This window comes from Budorcas taxicolor, chromosome 10 (assembly GCF_023091745.1).
Source record: "Budorcas taxicolor isolate Tak-1 chromosome 10, Takin1.1, whole genome shotgun sequence".
In the NCBI taxonomy this organism is placed as follows: Eukaryota; Metazoa; Chordata; class Mammalia; order Artiodactyla; family Bovidae; genus Budorcas; species Budorcas taxicolor.
Genome location: NC_068919.1, coordinates 35,884,531 through 35,904,394, shown reverse-complemented (window position 1 = coordinate 35,904,394; position 19,864 = coordinate 35,884,531). Strand labels below are relative to the sequence as shown.

General features: G+C 50.8%; 1 protein-coding gene across 1 annotated transcript in view; it reads left to right on the top strand.

Annotated features, from left to right (window-relative positions):
- Nucleotides 1-19,864, top strand: part of PLA2G4E (phospholipase A2 group IVE) — a 40,155-nt gene that overhangs the window by 12,075 nt on the left and 8,216 nt on the right. Inside the window, exons 3-13 of the mRNA XM_052646414.1 lie at nucleotides 796-932; nucleotides 2,911-3,042; nucleotides 4,348-4,388; nucleotides 9,484-9,526; nucleotides 10,041-10,101; nucleotides 10,983-11,143; nucleotides 12,186-12,269; nucleotides 12,630-12,667; nucleotides 14,730-14,865; nucleotides 16,146-16,282; nucleotides 18,822-19,044. Of these exons, the coding sequence (XP_052502374.1) occupies nucleotides 796-932; nucleotides 2,911-3,042; nucleotides 4,348-4,388; nucleotides 9,484-9,526; nucleotides 10,041-10,101; nucleotides 10,983-11,143; nucleotides 12,186-12,269; nucleotides 12,630-12,667; nucleotides 14,730-14,865; nucleotides 16,146-16,282; nucleotides 18,822-19,044 (1,193 nt within the window). The remainder of the gene's footprint in view (nucleotides 1-795; nucleotides 933-2,910; nucleotides 3,043-4,347; nucleotides 4,389-9,483; nucleotides 9,527-10,040; nucleotides 10,102-10,982; nucleotides 11,144-12,185; nucleotides 12,270-12,629; nucleotides 12,668-14,729; nucleotides 14,866-16,145; nucleotides 16,283-18,821; nucleotides 19,045-19,864) is intronic.

Here is a 19,864-nt window from a genome sequence, read left to right as displayed (position 1 = left end):
CCCTAGATCGTGGTGAATAGCCTGTTCTGCTCCAGGCTGTCCCCACTGGGCCTTGGGGCTGACTCCCTCCTCCCTAACAGTGTCCCTTCTAATCCTTGCTTCTCTGCATCCCAGAGCTGAGCCTTACTTTGGCTTCCCTGGTGCCCTGGGCCAAAGCAAGAGATAAACTTGACCTCTGAGTGGCTAGTCCTTCAGATCGTCCCCTGGCAGAGAGAAAACTGCCCAGCCGTGTGTGTGTATGTTATTTGCTCAGTCGTGTCTGACTCTTTGTGACCACATTGACTATAGCCCGCCAGGCTCCTTTGTCCATGGGATTCTGACCACACTGACTATAGCCCGCCAGGCTCCTCTGTCCATGGGATTCTTTAGGCAAAATACTGGAGTGAGTGGCTATTTCTTTCTCCAGGGGATCCTCCTGACCCAGAGACTGAACCCACGTCTCCTGCATTGCAAGCAGATTTTTTACTGTCTGAGCCACCATGGAAGCTAAAAAAGCTGCATAGTCACAGCCATACCTTGTCCCAAACCAAGAGCCAGGATGCTTCTGAGAAGAGCCAGAGGCCACCTCCATTCTTAAGACCAGGCAGGGGGGCCTGCGTCCCCTCTGAAACCTGCAGCCTGAAGTCCATGACCTTATCAGGGTTCTGGGACAAAGGTCTCTGGAGAGTCAGGGCCGTGAGTCAAGAGGGGACCTGAAGCTGAGACGAGGCCTCACTCTGGCTTCTGCCTCCAAACTCTCTCCTCTTCAGACCTGGGTTGGCTCCTCACCCCCTCACCCTTGTCTTCCTCGGACAGTGAGCCTGACAGACTGCTTCGTGAGCCTCTGGCTGCCCACCGCCAGTCAAAAGAGGCTGAGGACTAGGACCATCTCCAACTGCCGAAACCCAGAATGGAATGAAACCTTCAGCTTCCAGATCCAGAGCCAAGTGAAGGTGAGACACGGGGACAGCACCTGCCTGCCCTGCCTGCAGATCTGTTCCCTCCTGGCCTGCTTGTCCTTCTCTTTGTTCACGTGTCCTTCTCATGCCTATTTGTCCTTCTTTCTACCCACTTCTTGTCCTATGTCTCCCACTCACCCACTCCTTCCTTCTGCCTGTCTCATATTTGTCCCTCTGGGCATAGTTATCCTTCTACCATCTTTCCTGCTTCTCTGTCCTTTTCCCTAAATTGTCCCTGGAACTGTCTCCTGCCCCCAGATTGAGTGTGTTTCCAGAACATACACCAAGCGGAAGGATACAAAGAGAAGAGCCAGTCTACTCTAGAGGTCTGAGGCCAGTCTAATCCCAAACAGAGGGCTTTCACTGCTGTAAATCCTTTTCGGGTGGCTAATTTACTTCTAATTCCTTAGATGCGTGCTCTTTCATTTGTGGAGTTGCTGATTCATGGTATAGGCCTTCTTCAGATATATGTGACTGACTCTACATGGAGTTCATATCTCCTGTGGGAGAATCCTGTCCTGAACATCCTGAGTTTTGACAGCTGCCCCAGGGTGCCCTTCAGATAAATTTACCTTCATCATGAAGGCATCAGAGCCAGTCCTGAGGCATCTGAGGCTTGACAGCTCCATCTAGCTTACCACTTTCACATTTTAGGAATGCATCTCCTTTTTTAGTTCATGACATATCCGTTTGTTTTCAAGTAGAGGTTTGTATTTATTGTTGTAAAAATGTCTTTTCTATCATATATAAGATTTTTGGTGAGAAAGGGGGAGTTTCAGTCTGACCTATGCCATCTTGAAACCAGAATCTGTGCTTGTTTTTTCTGTAGATCTCTGGGGTTGCTGGGTTGGTTCTGGGACACACCTGGTTTCTTTCTTGGCCACACCGTGTGGCATGTAGTATCTTAGCTCCCTGACCACGAACTGAACTCACGCCCCCTGCATTGGGAGCGCTGAGTCTTAACCACTGGACCACCAGTGAAGTCCCACACCTGGTATCTAACAATTACAAAGTCAACAGATCCACTCACTGGGAAGCCCCAGGACCATCTCAGGTCCACTAGATAGGGACCAAAGAGGCAAATCCAGCCCCAACCTACATCTCCCAGGATCCTTGGAACAAGAAGCCTCAGAGGCTAATCTTGGTCACCTAAGTCGTCTCAGAGTTCGGCCGGATGATCGGGTAGCTGCTCCACCCTTGACCTTCTGCTTTGGGACCACCCATGAGACCTCACTTAGGGGCTGATGAGCCAAAGGATAGAGCTCCAACACTTCACCCCAACCCAATCAAAGCCTCTGTAATCTTTGCCACACCTCTCCACCTGGAGTATGAAATGTAATGGCGCCCTTGAACTGTGTTTTCTGTACCAAAGGAACTGTCTTTGGCTCCTGGGTCCCAGCACTGGATACGTGCTGTATCTTGGCAAATGTCTTGCTTGCTGTGTCCTTCCATCCTTCCCCTATGTGAAATGAAATACCTCACACTTCACAGGCCCCTGCCAAGCTTATAAAAGAGCAAAATTCCCCAGTAGGAGAACTAGAGAAGAAGGGCAGGAAGGCCTCAGAGAGTTGCAAGAAGGGAATAGACACTTTTCTCCCTTAATCCAGGGCTTCCTTGGTGGCTCAGACGGTAAAGAATCTGCTTGCAATGCGGGAGACCTGGGTTCGGTCCCTGGGTCGGGAAGATCCCCTAGAAAAGGGAATGGAAACCCACTCCAGTATTCTTGCCTGGGAAATCACATGGATAGAAGAACCTGGTGGGCTACAGTCCATGGGGTAGCAGAGTCAGACACAACTAACACTTTCACTTTTCCCTTTATTCATGTCCCCACATATGTCCTTCACACCTGAGCTATGCTCGCCCCCATCCCTCAGACCCACCTACTCACTAGGACTGAGGTCAGGCCCCTCATCCTGGGAATGGGTGGATGCAGCCTCAGTGACCAGACTCACACCCACCCCTTTTCCCCTAGAATGTTCTGGAGCTGAGCGTCTGTGATGAAGACACAGTGACACCTGATGACCATCTCTTGACAGTTCTCTTTGACCTCACCAAGCTCTGCTTCCGAAAGAAAACCCATGTGAAGTTCCCGCTCAACACACAGGTGGGTGTGGCTTCCCTGGCCCTCAGCCTCCTGCCTCGCGAGGGGAAGCTGGTTATTCCTAAGATGCTGTTGTACGGGATCCTCTCTCTGTAGCCAAGTGGAGAGAAGATAGTGCTGCTGTGCAAATCCCAGCGTTTTGGCTTGCTAGCTGTGCAACCTGTAGATTTAATTCCTCTGAGTTCTATTTCCTTGTCTCCTCTGATAATAATATCTACCATACAGGGTCACTGTGAGGCTTAAACGGGAATAAATAATTAAGGCACCTAGCACTGTTCAGTGGCTAGGTGGCTCAGTGGTAAAGAATCCACCTGTCAATGCAGGACATACAGGTTTAATCCCTGGGTTGGGAAGATCCCCTGGAGAAGGAAATGGCAACCCACTCCAGTATTCTTGCCTGAAAAATCCCATGGACTGAGGAGCCTGGTAGGCTACAGTGCATCACAAAGGGTCAGACGTGACTGAGCAACTAAAAGGACAACAAGCCCAGTTCAGAGTACTAAATGGAGATGGAGTAAATGTTGGTTCCCTTTCTTCACTCAGAGCCCTGCTGCTGTGATGGCCCCAGGGGACAGAGGACAGACAAGGCAAACGAGGGCAAATCTGCCGGAAAGGCCCAGGATGTTATTGATTCACCCAGCAAGCATTTGAGTGCCCTATGGGAGAGGGGAGCCTGGTGGGCTGCAGTCCATGGGGTCACAGATGGTCGGACATGACTAAGTGACTAACACACACACAAACACACACACAGGGCAGGCACTGTTCCAGGCACTTGGACACCTCAGGGGACGAGCATCCCTGTGCTCACCTGGCTCATGCTCCATGGAGGAAATTAAGGTCCCACGAGGTCATGACTTCCTGAAGTTACACAGCAAGAGATGCAAAGCAGAAGATGAAAGCACGGGCCCCTAGCCTTCAGAGTTGTGCTTGCCGGGGGCAGCATCTCAGCTCTCCCTTGCTCCAAACAGTGAGCCTGTTGGGAAAACAGGAGAACGATGGAAGCTGGAGGGAGAAGATGAACGACACATGTTCTGGGGCAAAGGGATTTACCTGCTGGGGCTGAGGGTCCACTTCATACCCTGACCTCCTCTGGATGGTCAGTGATGTTCCTGATAAAAAGACTTGGATACAGAGAGAGACAAGGAGGACAAAAAGAGCCAAGAGCAGCTGTCCCCACTCTAAGACAGCAGGACCACCAAGTGGGACGGACACGGACATGTCCGCAGGGTCTCCTGGGGTGGCAAGAATCCTGGTCTGGAGAGAAGTGGAGACACAGCTCACAACTGCAGTCTCTTCCTCCCCCTGCAGGGCATGGAGGAGCTGGAAGTGGAGTTCCTGCTGGAGGAGAGGTGAGTAGGACCCAGCCCCCCAGGCTTCCACTAAGGTCCAGACTCCAAAGCAGCTTCTGCGCACAGGCATTGCACTTTCTTTCTGCAGTACCCCCTCTTCCACTCCCACCCCTGACACCCCTCAAATGCATTGGAATCACTTGGGAATTCCTAAATAGTGTAGGTGCCTGGGCTCCACCCCTTCTCATCCAGGTCTGCTGACGTCAGTGCTACTTTAAAGATCTAGTACTCTGGCCAATTCATCTATCTCAGATCCCCAGCATTTCTAAGAGTGGCTCCTGGGAAGACTTCCTGCCACCATGGGGATGGGACTTTCCTGAGGTCAGGCTAAGAAAGACATCAGGACTAAGGTGTTTCCTCTTGGACCCAGAAGTGTTAGAACAAACTCCCCCCAAACCCGGGGCTGAAGCAGAGGCTGTGCCCCTCTGCTGCTAAGTTGCTTCAGTCATGTCCAACTCTGTGCGACCCCATAGACGGCAGCCCACCAGGCTCCCCCGTCCCTGGGATTCTCCAGGCAAGAACACTGGGGTGGGCTGCCGTGCCGCTCTGCAGCCACCTCCAACTCTGGAACCAAGTCAGGGGGAAGCTCGGGGCCAAGGTGTGGGATTATTTCTCATCATTTCCAACTAAAAAAAAGATCCAGGCTCCTAGGGGTATGACTGTGCTGTGGACTCACATGGACCTGGGTCACAAGAGTTGGAAGTATGGGAAGAAGGGGAGGAAGAGAGAGGAAAGAAGGGAAGGGGCAGTGAGGGAGGGCCCCTTCCTGAGGGGACAAGCCTGCCCTGGGACAGCAGGGTGCCTTGTGATTGATTGGGTGGCTGGCTTCTTAGCCTTGGCAGGACTGAGTCCCCTGGACTTACAATCAGCCCAGCAACAGGGGAACAATGAGAGGCAGAAACTAGAACAGAGGGCTTGTCAAGCTCCAACCAGAGAATCCTATGTGTAGGGGGGTCTTGGGACTGAAGGGCCTCATTAAAATCAACTTAAATTAAAATTAAAATTTAATTTGGCAAGTTAAAATCAAGTTCATTTGTTTCGCATTAAAGAAAATCTGAGCCCTCTCCTTTGGTTCTGGGTTTGACAGGACTTTTAGGGGGAAAAGTGTTCCTTGGGTGAATTAGAAAGTGGAGTAACTACATCAGAATAAGGCTTGACCTGGAGACACAATCCTCTTGGGCTTAGGTTGACGAGGGAGACTGTGGACTTCCCTAGACTAACTGTAACCAGAGAGGCTCTCTCAGGTTTGTAACACACAGACATTTCACACTCACAAGGCCCCTCTCTGGCTGGGTCAGAACTATTTGTTAATGCATACATTAAAGCACAGAAGGGAGGAGGGATCCGTTTTTCTACCAGAACTGTTCACATCTGTTCTAGACGGTGGGCCTCCAGCCTTTTCTTGCAACTTGTTTATCCTTATAACTCCATGCAGTTGCATCTGGTTGGATATAAAGAACAGCAATCCTTTAAGCGAGAAAAAAAGGAAACTCTTCTACTCCCTCTATCCTATAAATCTTTATTTCTAGATATTTTATTTTAAATGTATGCCAGTTTTCTCCTTGTCAATTCCTAAGGCTTCTTAAGCCAGTGTTTCTCACAAGCACTAAGAAGGTTCTGCCATCTCCTTATTGACTCTATATAGGCTCTTTGCCCCCTCTGTGAGAAATCAGTCAAGAATGATATGATTTAGAAAACAGACTTGTGGTTGCCAAGGGTGGGTGGGAGAGTGGGGGAGGGTTGGATTGGAAATTTGGGAATTGTCAATGAAAACTAGTATGTATAGAATGGATAAACAACAAAGTCCTACTGTATAGCTTAGGGAATTAAATATCCTATGATAAATCATAATGGAAACATATATGAAAAGGAATAACACATACTTCAATATTCTTGCCTTGAGAACCTCATAAACAGTATGAAAAGGTAAAAAGATATGACACTGAAAGATGAACTCCCCAGGTCAGCAGGTGCCTAATATGCTGCTGGAGAAGAGTGGAGAAATCACTCCAGAAAGAATGAAGAGATGGAGCCAAAGCGAAAACAACACCCAGTTGTGGATGTGACTGGTGATAGAAGTCAAGTCCGATGCTGTAAAGAACAATATTGCATAGGAATCTGGAATGTTAGGTCCATGAATCAAGGTAAATTGGAAGTGGTCAAACAGGAGATGGTAAGACTGAACATCGGCATTTTAGGAATCAGTGAACTAAAGTGGACTGGAATGGGAGAATTTAATTCAGATGACTATTATATCTACTACTGTGGACAAGAATCACTTAAAAGAAATGGAGTAGGCCTCATAGTCAACAAAAGAGTCTGAAATGCAGTACTTGGGTGCAATCTCAAAAACGATAGAATGATCTCTGTTTGTTTCCAAGGCAAACCATTCAATATCACGGTAATCCAAGTCTATGCCCCAACCAGTAACACTGAAGAAGCTGAAATTGAACAGTTCTATGAAGACCTACAAGACTTTCTAGAACTAACACCCAAAAAAGATGTCCTTTTCATCATGGGGGACTAAAATGCAAAAGTAGCAAGTCAAGAGATAACTGGAGTAACAGGCAAGTTTGGCGTTGGAGTACAAAATGAAGCAAGGCAAAGCCTAACAGAGTTTTGCCAAGAGAACGCACTGGTCATAGTAAATACCCTCTTCCAACAACACAGTAAATGACTCTACACATGGACATCACCAGATGGTCATTACCGAAATCAGATTGATTATATTCTTTGCAGCCAAAGATGAGAAGCTCTATACAGTCAGCAAAAACAAGACTGGTAGCTGACTGTCGCTCAGATCATGAACTTCTTATTGCCAAATTCAGACTTAAATTGAAAAAAGTACGGAAAACCACTAGACCATTCAGGTATGACCTAAATCAAATCCCTTATGATTATACAGTGGAAGTGAGAAATAGATTTAAGGGCCTAGATCTGATAGATAAAGTGCCTGATGAACTATGGACAGAGGTTCATGACATTGTACAGGAGACAGGAATCAAGATCCTCAAGAAAAAGAAATGCAAAAAAGCAAAATGGTTGTCTGAGGAAGCTTACAAGTACCTGAGAAAAGAGAAGCAAAAGGCAAAGGAGAAAAAGAAAGATAACCCATCTGAATGCGGAGTTTCAAAGAATAGCAAGGAGAGATAAGAAAACCTTCCTCAGTGATCAATGCAAAGAAATAGAGGAAAACAATAGAATGGGAAAGACTAGAGATCTCTTTAAGAAAATTAGAGATACCATGGGAACATTTCCTGCAAAGATGGGCACAATAAAGGACAGAAATGGTATGGACCTAACAGAAGCAGAAGATATCAAGATGAAGTGGCAAGAATACACAGAAGAACTATACAAAAAAGATCTTTATGACCCAGATAACCATGATGGTGTGATCACTCACCTAGAGCCAGACATCCTGGAATATGAAGTCCAGTGGGCCTTAGGAAGCATCACTATGAACAAAGCTAGTGGAGGTGATGGAATTCCAGCTGAACTTATTTAAATCCTAAAAGATGATGCTGTGAAAGTGCTGCACTCAATAGGTCAGCAAATTTGGAAAACTCGGCAGTGACCACGGTACTGGAAAAGGTCAGTTTTCATTCCCATCTCAAAGAAAAGCAATGCCAAAGAATGCTCAAACTACCGCACAATTGTAGTTATTTCACACACTGGCAAAGTACTGCTCAAAATCTCGAAACCAGGCTTCAACAGTACATAAACCAAGAACTTCCAGATGTTCAAGCTGGATTTAGAAAAGGCAGAGGAACCAGAGATCAAATTGCCAACATCTGTTGGATCATCAAGAAAACAAGAGAGTTCCAGAAAAACATCTATTTCTGTTTTATTGACTATGCCAAAGCCTTTGACTGTGTGGATCACAATCAACTGTGGAAAATTCTGAAAGAGATGGGAACGACAGACCACCTTACCTGCCTCCTGAGAAACCTGTATGCCGGTCAGGAAGCAACAGTTAGAACCGTACATGGAACAAGGGGCTGGTACCAAGTTGGGAAAGGAGTACATCAAGGCTGTATATTGTCACTCTGCTTATTTAACTTATACGCAGAGTACATCATGAGAAATGCTGAGCTGGAGGAAGTACAAGCTGGAATCAAGATTGCTGGGAGAAATATCAATAACCTCAGATATGCAGATGATACTTCCCTTATGGCAGAAAGTGAAGAGGAACTAAAAAGCCTTTTGATGAAAGTGAAAGAGGAGAGTGAAAAAGTTGGCTTAAAGCTCAACATTCAGAAAACTAACATCATGGCATCCAGTCCCATCACTTTATTGCAAATAGATGGGGAAACAGTAGAAACAGTGACAGACTTTATTTTGGGGGGCTACAAAATCACTGCAGATGGTGACTGCAGCCATGAAATTAAAAGACACTTGCTTCTTGGAAGAAAAGCTATGACCAACCTAGACAGCATATTAAAAAGCAGCGACATTACTTTGCCAACAAAGGTCCATCTAGTCAGAGCTATGGTTTTTCCATTGGTCATGTATGGATGTGAGAGTTGGACTATAAAGAAAGCTGAGTGCCAAAGAATTGATGCCTTTGAATTGTGCTGTTGGAGAAGACTCTTGAGAGTCCCCTTGGACTGCAAGGAGATCCAACCAGTCAATCTTCAAAGAAATCAGTCCTGAATATTCACTGGAGGGACTGACTGATGCTGAAGCTGAAACTCCAATCCTTTGGCCACCTATTGTGAAAAACTGACTTATTGGAAAAGACCCTGATGCTATGAAAGATTGAAGGTGGGAGGAGAAGGGGATGACAGGATGAGATGGTTGGATGGCATCACCGACTCAATGGACATGAGTTTGAGCAAGTTCTAGGAGTTGGTGATGGACAGGGAAGCCTGGCATGCTGCAGTCCATGGGGTCGCAAAGAATTGGACATGACTGAACGACTGAACTGAACTGACGTGAAAAAGACTATACACATATGTGTGTGTATAACTGAATTACTTTGCTATACAGTGGAAATTAACACAATGTTGTGACTCAGCTATACTTCAATAAAATAAGTTAAAAAAAAAAAAAAAGAATGACAAGACTGACCAGGGGTTCTCATTTTGTTTTTCAGCCCCTCTCCACCTGAGAACCTCATCACGAATGGCGTGCTGGTGGTAACTGTCCTTCCAGTCTCCTGTGGCTCTAGGGCCACCTGTGGCTGCTCCTCTCAGAGAACAGAACTGTGGGAAGGAAAACCAGGCCCTACTTGGACCCTTGCCCCAGAGCCCGCTAGGAGGCAGGCTAACTGAAGCCAGACAAAGGGAGCCAGGGCATGGTGGGGGCAGCAGCTGGGCTCCTGCTCCTGGGGAGAAAATATGTGGGCCATCACCCCATCTCCCACAACCATGTCCTAGGAACCCCTCAATAAAAGCACCCACTAGTCTATAGCCTCCTCCCAGAATCAGTCTCATCCCAATTTTCCCCAACTCCAATCCCTAAAAGCATGAAGTTCAGAAGTTAAAAGTTTCCCATAATTAGGCTGTTGGTACAGCCATTTTAATTCGATGCAGCTAAAGCCTCAGGATTCAAGGAGCTCTCTCCCCGCAAGATCAGTCTCTGGGAATGTGTGGCCTGGTAGAGCATCCCAAGCAGCATGGGCTCAAAATGACCCCCCTTCCTTTGTTTCAGTCTCGACAAATGTCCTGCCTGGAGGTTTGTGCAGAATCCAGGAGGCCAAAGAAGAGAAAAAGTGAGCCCTTGGACCGCTTCTGCCTGCTGGCGGGTGGGAGGGAGGCCAGTGCTGCTTTGTGACTCTGTCGGCATCAGCGTGGCCTCTCCATGGCCGCCCGCGGCTCGACGGGGAACCCAAAGCTTGGCTGAGTCCTCGGGATCTTCTTACCCTCAGGGGTCATGAACCCCTGTCCTTCTCACTGCCCTAAAAGGAGGCTGCTCTTCCAGGCCCCCAGGTGACCCTCAGAGCTTCCCAGCCTGGCCAGCGCCCTGGGCTGGGATCAAGGGCACAGCACTGCCTATTTGTCCATACTGATCTGCGCTGCAGCCTGTCAGACCAGGGATTCCCTGGGTCTAGCGCGGTGGTCAGCACCCAAGGCAGGTAGGGCCCCTCTAGATGCACCACTTCCTCTAATCAGACTCCAGTTCATAGAGTTCTAGCATCTTATAGCTGACAGGGACCTAATGGATCCACAGCTACGAGACCCTCCAGTTCAGCGCTCCATCCCATCCCCCCACTCAAGCCCTGCCTGGAAAGAGGAGAGCCCCAGAGTCCCCACAGGCGGAGGGAGGGGGAAGGAAGAGGCTCTACCCCCAAACTGGCAGAAAGGGGGCTGCTTCCAGTGCAGTGGGAGGGTGATTTGGGGGTACCTTGCAGAGAAGAAGGAGGATTAGTCCAGAGAACTCAGCATCTCAGATGTCATGCACAAGCCTGTTGAAGTGCAAGTTCCAGGGCCCTGCCCTGCCCTTCAGAACAAGGCTCTGGGGCATTTTATCCAGTGCCCTGGTTATTCTAAACCCCTATCCCGGGTGCCTCCAGCTAGGCCTTTTAGTGGGCCATGTGAAGGTGGGAAGCAAGAGGCTTCCTGGGGGTCTCAGCCCTCGCATCCTCTCTTCCAGAGAAGGACCTCCTGGTGACAGTGACGGAGTCCTTCGAGCACACCCTATGCGTCTCACCCTGCCTGGAGTCCTGCTGCTCAAACCCTGCCTGCTTCCAATACCCCAAATACTTCCAGCCTGAGGTGCACGTAGAGTTGCCCAAGAGCCCGTGGATCTGTGAGGTAGGGGCTGCCGAAGTATGCTGGGGGTAGGGGACTGGGAGAGGTGGTGGGGGGTATAGGGGACTGGGAGAGGTGGTGGGGGTGGGGTAGGGGACTGGGAGAGGTGATTGGGGGTATAGGGGACTGGGAGAGGTGGTGGGGGGTATAGGGGACTGGGAGAGGTGGTGGTGGGTATAGGGGACTGGGAGAGGTGATTGGGGGTATAGGGGACTGGGAGAGGTGGGGGGGGTAGGGGGTATAGGGGACTGGGAGAGGTGGGGGGGGTAGGGGACTGGGAGAGGTGGTGGGGGGTATAGGGGACTGGGAGAGGTGATTGGGGATATAGGGGACTGGGAGAGGTGGGGGGGGTAGGGGACTGGGAGAGGTGGGGGGTAGGGGACTGGGAGAGGTGATTGGGGGTATAGGGGACTGGGAGAGGTGATTGGGGATATAGGGGACTGGGAGAGGTGATTGGGGGTATAGGGGACTGGGAGAGGTGGGGGGGGTAGGGGACTGGGAGAGGTGGTGGGGGGTATAGGGGACTGGGAGAGGTGGTGGGGGTGGGGTAGGGGACTGGGAGAGGTGATTGGGGGTATAGGGGACTGGGAGAGGTGGGGGGGTAGGGGACTGGGAGAGGTGGGGGGTAGGGGACTGGGAGAGGTAGTGGCGGGTGTAGGGGACTGGGAGAGGTGATTGGGGGTATAGGGGACTGTGAGAGGTGGTGGGGGGGTATAGGGGACTGGGAGAGGTGGTGGCGGGTGTAGGGGACTGGGAGAGGTGGGGGGGGTAGGGGACTGGGAGAGGTGGGGGGTAGGGGACTGGGAGAGGTGGTGGGGGGTAGGGGACTGGGAGAGGTGGGGGGGGCTATAGGGGACTGGGAGAGGTGGGGGGGTAGGGGACTGGGAGAGGTGGTGGTGGGGGTATAGGGGACTGGGAGAGGTGGGGGGTAGGGGACTGGGAGAGGTGGGGGGTAGGGGACTGGGAGAGGTGGGGGGAGTGGGGGACTGGGAGTGGTGGGCAGCGGGAGGAGCCCCTCCCCCTCACACACCTGCCCTCCTTCCAGCTTTGCTGCTGTGCGGGCCAGAAGGGCCCTGTGTGCCAGTCCCTCCGTTGCCTCCCCGACGGCCAGGCGGTGACCTTGCCCGTGGTGAGGGCCTGGGGTCTGGGAAGGGGCCCCTGAGCAGCTTAGCCTGGAGCTCCCGTGACAAGGAGATGGGGAGAGCCTGGGGGGCCGTGGAGGAGGAGGATTCCTGGTAGGGTAGAGAGTCTTGTGGGGTAGGAGGCTTCTGTGCTGTGGTGTAGAGCCAAAGACAGTGTGTGGAGGCTGGGTCCAGGATGGTGGAGAGGGTCACATCCAGAAGAGAACATGTGTGTGTGCCCACATGCACACGCGTATGTCCGGAGTCAGGTCGGGGTGGACAGTGTGGTGAGTCTCCACTTCTTTGGTTGGAAACTCTTGGCTCTAAACTTGTCATCCCTGACAAACATTTCATCTTTCACTTCCCAGAATGAGAACTGTGAATTACACATGAAGTCTACACCCTGGTAAAGTATCCTCTTTCTGTCTGGCCCTCTGACTCATTTCTCTTTAAGGATATGGTATCTTGTGGTTTTGATTTGCATTTCAGTGATGGCCAGTGATGTTGAGCATCTTTTCATAGGCTTACAGGCCATTTGTGCATCTTCTTCAGAGAAATATTTATTCAAATCTTTTGCCCATTTTAAAGTGGGTGATTTGCCTTTTAGTGTTGACTTGTAAAATTTCTTTGTATATTCTAGATACAAGCCCCTTGTCAGATATATGACTTCTAAATATTTTTTCCTATTCTGAAGATTGTCTTTCACGTTCTTAATAGTGTTCTTTGAAGCACAGAAATTTTCAGTTTTGGTGAATTTCAGTGTATGTATATTTTTCCTTTGTCACTGGTGCTTTTGGTGTCATATTTAAAACACCATTGCCTAATCCAAGGTCATGAAGATTTATTCCCATGTTTTCTTTTAAGGGTTTTATAGTCTTAGCTCTCACATGTGAGTCTATGATTGATTTTGAGTTAATTTGTATATATGTGAATATATATGTATATATTGTGAAATAGGGGTCCAACTTCACTCTTGGACTCTTGGCATGTGGATATCCATTGTCCCAGCATCATTTGGTGAAAAGATGATTCTTTCCCTCTTGAATTGTCTTGGCACCCTTGTTGAAGATCAAGTGACTGTTGCTTCCATTTACAGTCTGACAGCTATTCTGTGCTCGGCCAAGTTATTAAGCCCCTCTAAGTCTCATTTTTTTTTCATCTGTGAATTACAGCAATACCAAGGGCATGGTCCATGGTTGGGTTGCTTTGAGGATCCAGTGAGATAACCCATGTGAGGAAATCAGTGATCTAAGAAGTGGGACAGACTGAAAATATCAACTAATGTTGTTATTATTATTGCTGTTGGATTATTCATTCCTTGTTGAGACCAAGGGAAAATTTCCTGACAGCTGTGTCTGCAGGCCTGTACTAGACACAGAGGGAATGGATGGGACAGTCCCCAGATTCTGCCTTCAAGGAGATATGACCTTGTTAATTACGCAGGTCACTAAGACTCGGGTCAGAAATTGTCAAGGTTCATTTGCCTGGGGAGCAGGGCCTGGGAGGATGCAAGGGATGTTGGTGGGCAGAGGAAGGAGGCTCAGGACCCATATTGCTCCTGGGCTCTGGGAGCCAACGGACCCTTCTAGAAAGTAGCAGGAGGTGAGGCTGGACAGATCAGGTGGGGCTTGGATGCTAGGCCATAAGCCTGGACTTGCTCAGGTCAGGGATATGATAAAAAGAGGACAAGGGTTGGACATGCTTCTGCCCCACCTGCCTTGTAGACCTGTAGGGGTGACAGGATTACAGCAAGAATGTGAAGGAGGAGTCTTACTCTGGGAGCAGAAAGGAATATGAGTAACATGAGAACAAGGCCTCGTTTATCCAGCTCAGGAGAGCCCTTATGGTACAGCCTTATTCAGAAGTGTGTGTGCTCAGTCATGTCTGACTCTTTGAAACCCTGACGACTGCAGTCCTCCAGGCTGCTCTGTCCATGGGATTTTCCAGGCAAGAATACTGGAGTGGATGGCCATTTCCTCCTCCAGGGGATCTTCCTGATCCAGGGATTGAACCCACATCTCTTGGATTTCCTTCATTGGCAGGTTCTTCACCACTGACCACCTGGGAAGCCCTTGCCTTATTCAGAGGGATTGGCTAAAAGGGTCTCAGGGACCCTTTTCACCATGTCTGGCCTCAGGCTCTAGCAGGTGCCTGGGGGACGCCTTCCAGGACTTTCTAGAACTTATTGAGAAAGCATAGGGTTCAATGAATACCTAGTAGTGTTAAGTACCTGCTCACAGTGCACCAGCTAAGGCTTTGAGGGCTTTACATTTGGTGGCTCATTAAGTGTTGGGAGTCAAGCATGATTAGCCCCATTTTACAGATGAGAAAGCAGAGGCCCAAGGTCACAGAGGTGATACCTGGCAGAACCAAGCCTCAAGCCTAGGTCCACCTGACCCTAAAGCCATGTCTTCTCCATGAAGATGGGATCTACAGGCCCGTTCAGCCAAGGTCCTCTTTCCCCATAGTTCCCAGGCGTTGGACGTGCGGCTGGGTTTCAGCCTGTGCCAGGCAGAACTGGAATTCCTGCAGAAACGGAGGGTGGTGGTGGCCCAGGCGCTGAAGGAGGTGCTGCAGCTGGAGGAGGACCTGCGGGCAGATGAGGTGGGTGAGCAGAGGTCCACTCCAAGTCAAACCTGTCCTTCCAAACTGTGCCTGCCAGCTGCGCCCTGCAGTCCCTCCCGTGCCCCAGGGTGGCACTGCCTTTCCCGTGGTCCTTAGTGCCAAGGTTCCAGGCTCCCAACTGAGGGCTGTGCTTCATCACTGTAGGATATGATTCAGTTGTGTATTCACAGGGGCAGGGAGGGTAGAGTAGAAGGAAAGGAAGGAGCCCAGCAGCTCCTCCCCTGAACTGACATCCTGAGACAATGAGTGATGTTCTAGCTACACGGGACCACATGGCCTCCTTTTCCCAGCCAGGGAAACCTTGAGAGCTCCCCTAACTCACACATGCCATACACCGCCTCCGTAAGCCATAGGCCCTTCATTCTTTAATTCTCCCTTCCCCCAAATGTGTGTGCATAGGCACACACACACACAGAGAATGAACCACAGTCCGGGACTAAAGACAAGCAGCTTCCACGTGCAGGGCCAGCTTCTGTGCACAGGGCAGATGACAGAGCCTCTGTGCCCTCTGTCATCTCCCTGGTGTGGGCTGAGGCCCGCACTCCCCTGAGCAGCAGTCGGGCCTCCAAGAGTCCCCTTTCTGAGGCTGACCACGGTGTGGACAGAGGCCTTGTCGCTTAGGAGGGCTGTGACAGAGCTTCGGCTGACAGTAATTCTCACAGTCCCCACTCAAATGAAAACAAAGCGAGTCTTGGTAAAGACCCCACACCTCCCTCTCCCATCTGTAAGGAAACATACCAAGGGCATCTTAAAGCTATGTAAGCCCACAGGTGACAACCTTGCTCCTTCCCGTGTCAAAAATCCATCTGTTCCTGCTCCTACACATACGGTTTATTCTGAGCACATACCATGTGCCGAGCCTGGCCTTGGTGCTCTAACATCAGATCCCCTTATAGCAGATACTGATTTACAGCCATTAAAGAATCCCTCTGGTTGGATTTTTGAGCAAGTCACCCAGCCCTCTGGCCCCAGTTCATCCTCTTTTAACTGAGGGCTAGATTCACAGTGCTAAGAGCTCCTATGTGACTTTCTGATTTACCAAGCCTGACACCAGCCATTGGGTAGAGAGCTAAGGTCCAGCTCTAAACTTACCAAGTGGCCTGACACTGTGTGAAAAGCAGTTTTCAGGTTGCTCAATTCCACCCGCCCCTGCTCTCTGTAGCCTGCTTTTCCTCCTCCACTGTTCTGTCGAAGCTCCTGTCACTCCAAGTCTTCTCCTGTCCAGCCTCACCTCAACAGCCTGCCTCCATGTGCTCCAGGTCCCGCTGATAGCCATCATGGCCACTGGGGGTGGAACAAGATCTATGACCGCCATGTATGGCCACCTGCTGGCACTGCAGAAGCTGAACATCCTGAACTGTGCCAGCTATATCACCGGCCTGTCTGGGGCCACCTGGTAAGAGCGGGAACCAGTGCCTGGTGAAGCCCAGAGCAAGCAGCCAACAGGTTGGCCAGGAGGGGGTTGCCAACAAGTTGGCCAGGAGGGGGTTTCTGGTGAAGCTCCTCCACCCCAAGATAGAGTGATTCATGACAACTGTCATCACTCACAGCTGTGTGGCCTTGGGCATACAGCTTAACTTCTCCGAGTCTCATTTTCTGTAGCTGTAAAGTAGGGATAGCAACAGCACTGACCTCATGGGATTGTTGCAAGATGCTCCCCCAGGACTGGGTACACAAAGGACGTGTGTTGGCCACGACTTCCATTTACTATGGCAGGGGCCCAGGAGTGCGGTGGCCAACCATGAGTGAACCACTGCTGCCACCGACCCCATCCTGCCGGGGAGAGGCAGCTGTCCTCTCTCAGGCTGACCGTGCCAAGTCTCCTGGGGTGGGGGGAGCTGGCCCCGCTGCCCTGGCTGCCCACATAGCAGCCCAGCCCGCCCCGTGCGCTCCCTCTGCCCTGTGGGCCGCCTCGGGCTCCCGGCTCCTCACTCTTGCCGGTGAGTGGGGAGTGTGAGCCCTCAGCTCCGCCGCAGGAGAGGCCAGTGTGAGGACAGCTTCTCCACGGATGCCTGTGGGGGGGCCCACAGAAATGTTTGAATTTCTTTAAAGATCAGGAAAACTGAACTTCTAGGTTGAAGAAAATGTTTTAATAAATAATATTACTATATTTGTCTTTACACAACAGTCGTAAAAGATAATTTTTTAACTATTTTTTATGGTGGAAGGGGCCCACCAAAGTCATGAGGCAGCCCTGCTCTGGGATGACCCAGGCCTCGTGACAGCCCAGAGCCTCTCAGCCAGAGCTAAGTCCTATTCTGTGGGAACTAGTAAGCCCCAGAACCTTCCAGGCCCCAACCTGTGCCCCTCATCCTGGAGGACTCTGGGTAGCTTTCATTTGAGTGGACAGATGTGAGGAAAGCCAAGGGTTGCTGGTACACCAGAGACCCTGAGGCTTCAGCCCAGAGGGGACAGAGTATAGCTGACAATTCCTGGCTTCGCCTCCGCACCGAGTCCCGGGGAGACTGTTTCCCATGGGCCCTCTCATTTCTTCCTAACAAGACTATGAGGAAGATGTTGTCATTATGCTCATTTTACAGCTGGAGAAAGGAAGGGATCGGCTCAAGGTCACTCAGCTAAGGAGTGGCTGAGCTGGGATTTCAACCCAGGTTGAGTCCAGGGCCTACATTCTCAATCCTCACTGATATACTGCTGCCCATGGGAAGTGGGCTAAGGAGACAGACCTGCTTGCATCGGGGTAGAGGGGTGTCTGCCTCCTCCTGGCCTATCTCTGGATCAGGCAGGATACCGGGAGGAACCCAGGCCGCGCTGGGGTCGGGGTGGGGTGTCTCCTGGCCTGGGAAAGCACTGGGAAGGATTTTTTAAAATCAAAATCAATCCTTTGTAACATCTTTGAAAGCTTTTTTAAAGTATAAAAGTAACCGTGTGAAACTAATGGAGAGCAGGGTGCTCTTTTGTTGAAGAACTCTCCTGCAGGCAGAGGCCGTGGCTCAGACAGTTGGGCAGCTGTAGGCCAGTCCCCGTGGGGAGGGGGATCCCTGGGTGCTGTCCTGACCTGGACTGAAGACAGCTGTGTCCGGGCCAAGCAAAGGCAGACAGAGGCAAAGACCCAGGGCTGGGGATCTCCATCTTTGCTCTCCTCCTCCTCACTGCCCACATGGAAGTTAAGAAGAAAAAGGGGAAATGAATCTTTAGCTGGCGTCATAATTATAGAAATTAATGTGACAGAGTAGAAAGAGTCTAGAACGTGGAATCTGCCAAGCCTGGGGTCAGTTGTGCTAGTGGTAAAGAACTTGTCTGTCAATGCAGGAGATGTACGAGACGCGGGTGTGATCCTGGGTTGGGAAGATCCCCTGGAGGAGGGCTTGGCAACCCACTCCAGTATTCTTGCCTGGAGAATCCCATGGACAGAGGAGCCTGGTGGGCTACAGTTCATGAGGCCACAAAGAGTCAGACACGACTGAAGCGACTTAGCAAACACAAACCCAGGGCCAAATGTTGGCCCCACCACTGTGTGGCCCACCACTTACTTCGGACCAGATACTGTCCTCACCATTTTATATTAATTCATGTCATCTTCATAGTAATGCTGTGAGGTAGGTACAATTACCGTCATTCTCCCCAGTCCACAGATGGGGAAACTGAGGTGAGGAGCAAGTAGGTGACTTGCCCAGATCACACAGCTGGTGAGTGGCGGAGTCTAGTTTTGAACCCAGGCAGACCTGGGCCCAGAATCCTCACTGTTAAACAATGTACTTCAGCTGGCACACGACAGGCAGTCAAGAAATAGCAGCAGTTGTGACGCTGAGTAAGACTGTTCTCCCCTTCACTGCCAGGCCTCATCCCCTTTCCTTCAGGCTCCTCTCCTGGCAGGAGAGCGTTTCCCATGACCTGCCCACCTTCTTTCCTGCCAGAGTCCAGGGCCCATCAGACCAGGCCTGGCTCAGCTCTGTCAGCCACGCCTCTCTCTCCAGGACCATGGCCACCTTGTACCGTGACCCTGACTGGTCCTCCAAAAGCCTGGAGCGCGCCATCCTCGAGGCACGGAGGCACGTGGTCAAGGACAAGATGCCTGCCCTGTTTCCAGACCAGCTCCTCAAATTCCAGGAGGAGCTCCAGCAGCGCAGGCAGGAAGGCTACAAGGTCACCTTCACAGACTTCTGGGGCCTGCTGATTGAGGCCTGTCTGGGGGATGAGGTAGGTGCTCAGCTGCCCTTGGGGCCCAACCTGCCCGGGGCTGATGCCCAGCCTTCTGCCTTCATGAGGGCATTGGGAGGTATGTCACAGCGTGAGGGAGTTAGACCTGCGTGTGGGTGCATCCTTGGGCTGCAAGAAGCTTGAGGCATCAGAACGCCTGATGGAGCCAGACGGTGGGATTGTCTTCCCACATCCTTTTAAATATGACTGAGGCCCTCCCCTGGGGGTGGCTTTGGTGCATCCCTGTAGAGAGGCAGCTTTTCCTCTGAGAACCTGTGAGAGAAAATGGGGAGGGAGCTGTCAGACTGTGATACAAGCCTGACACCAAGTGGAAGAGAGAGGGAAGAAAGCCTGGGTGGAAGCATCCTAGTCCACTGTGTGGTCCCTTGGAGAGTCCTCCAGCCAAGCTGGCTGTCAGGAGTCTGGCAACCCGCCCCCGACAGAATGGGCCTGACTCAAGATCCCTCTGTCATGGCCTGGGCCCCTTCTCATGGCCACCACATAGAGGAGGAGCTCAGGGAGGTTCCTTCCGGCTTTGCTATCCAATGATCTGAGCAATGTGTGCTCATGAAGAGAACCTACTTGGACTGGGCCCCAGTTGCTGTGAGACCCATGTCCGCCATGGTGGGGCAGTGGGAGGCCCGTGGGGTGCTGTGGACCCAGACATTGCAGTGAGCTCAGCTAACACCTAGACACTTCTGATGGCATGGGACCCAGGGAGGAACCAACTTTGGCTGTTGCTTGATGCCAAAATAGGGCTTCCCACCTAATTTCTGTCCAGGCCTAGGACTGTCTGCCCCATTCCCGAATGTGTCTGAAG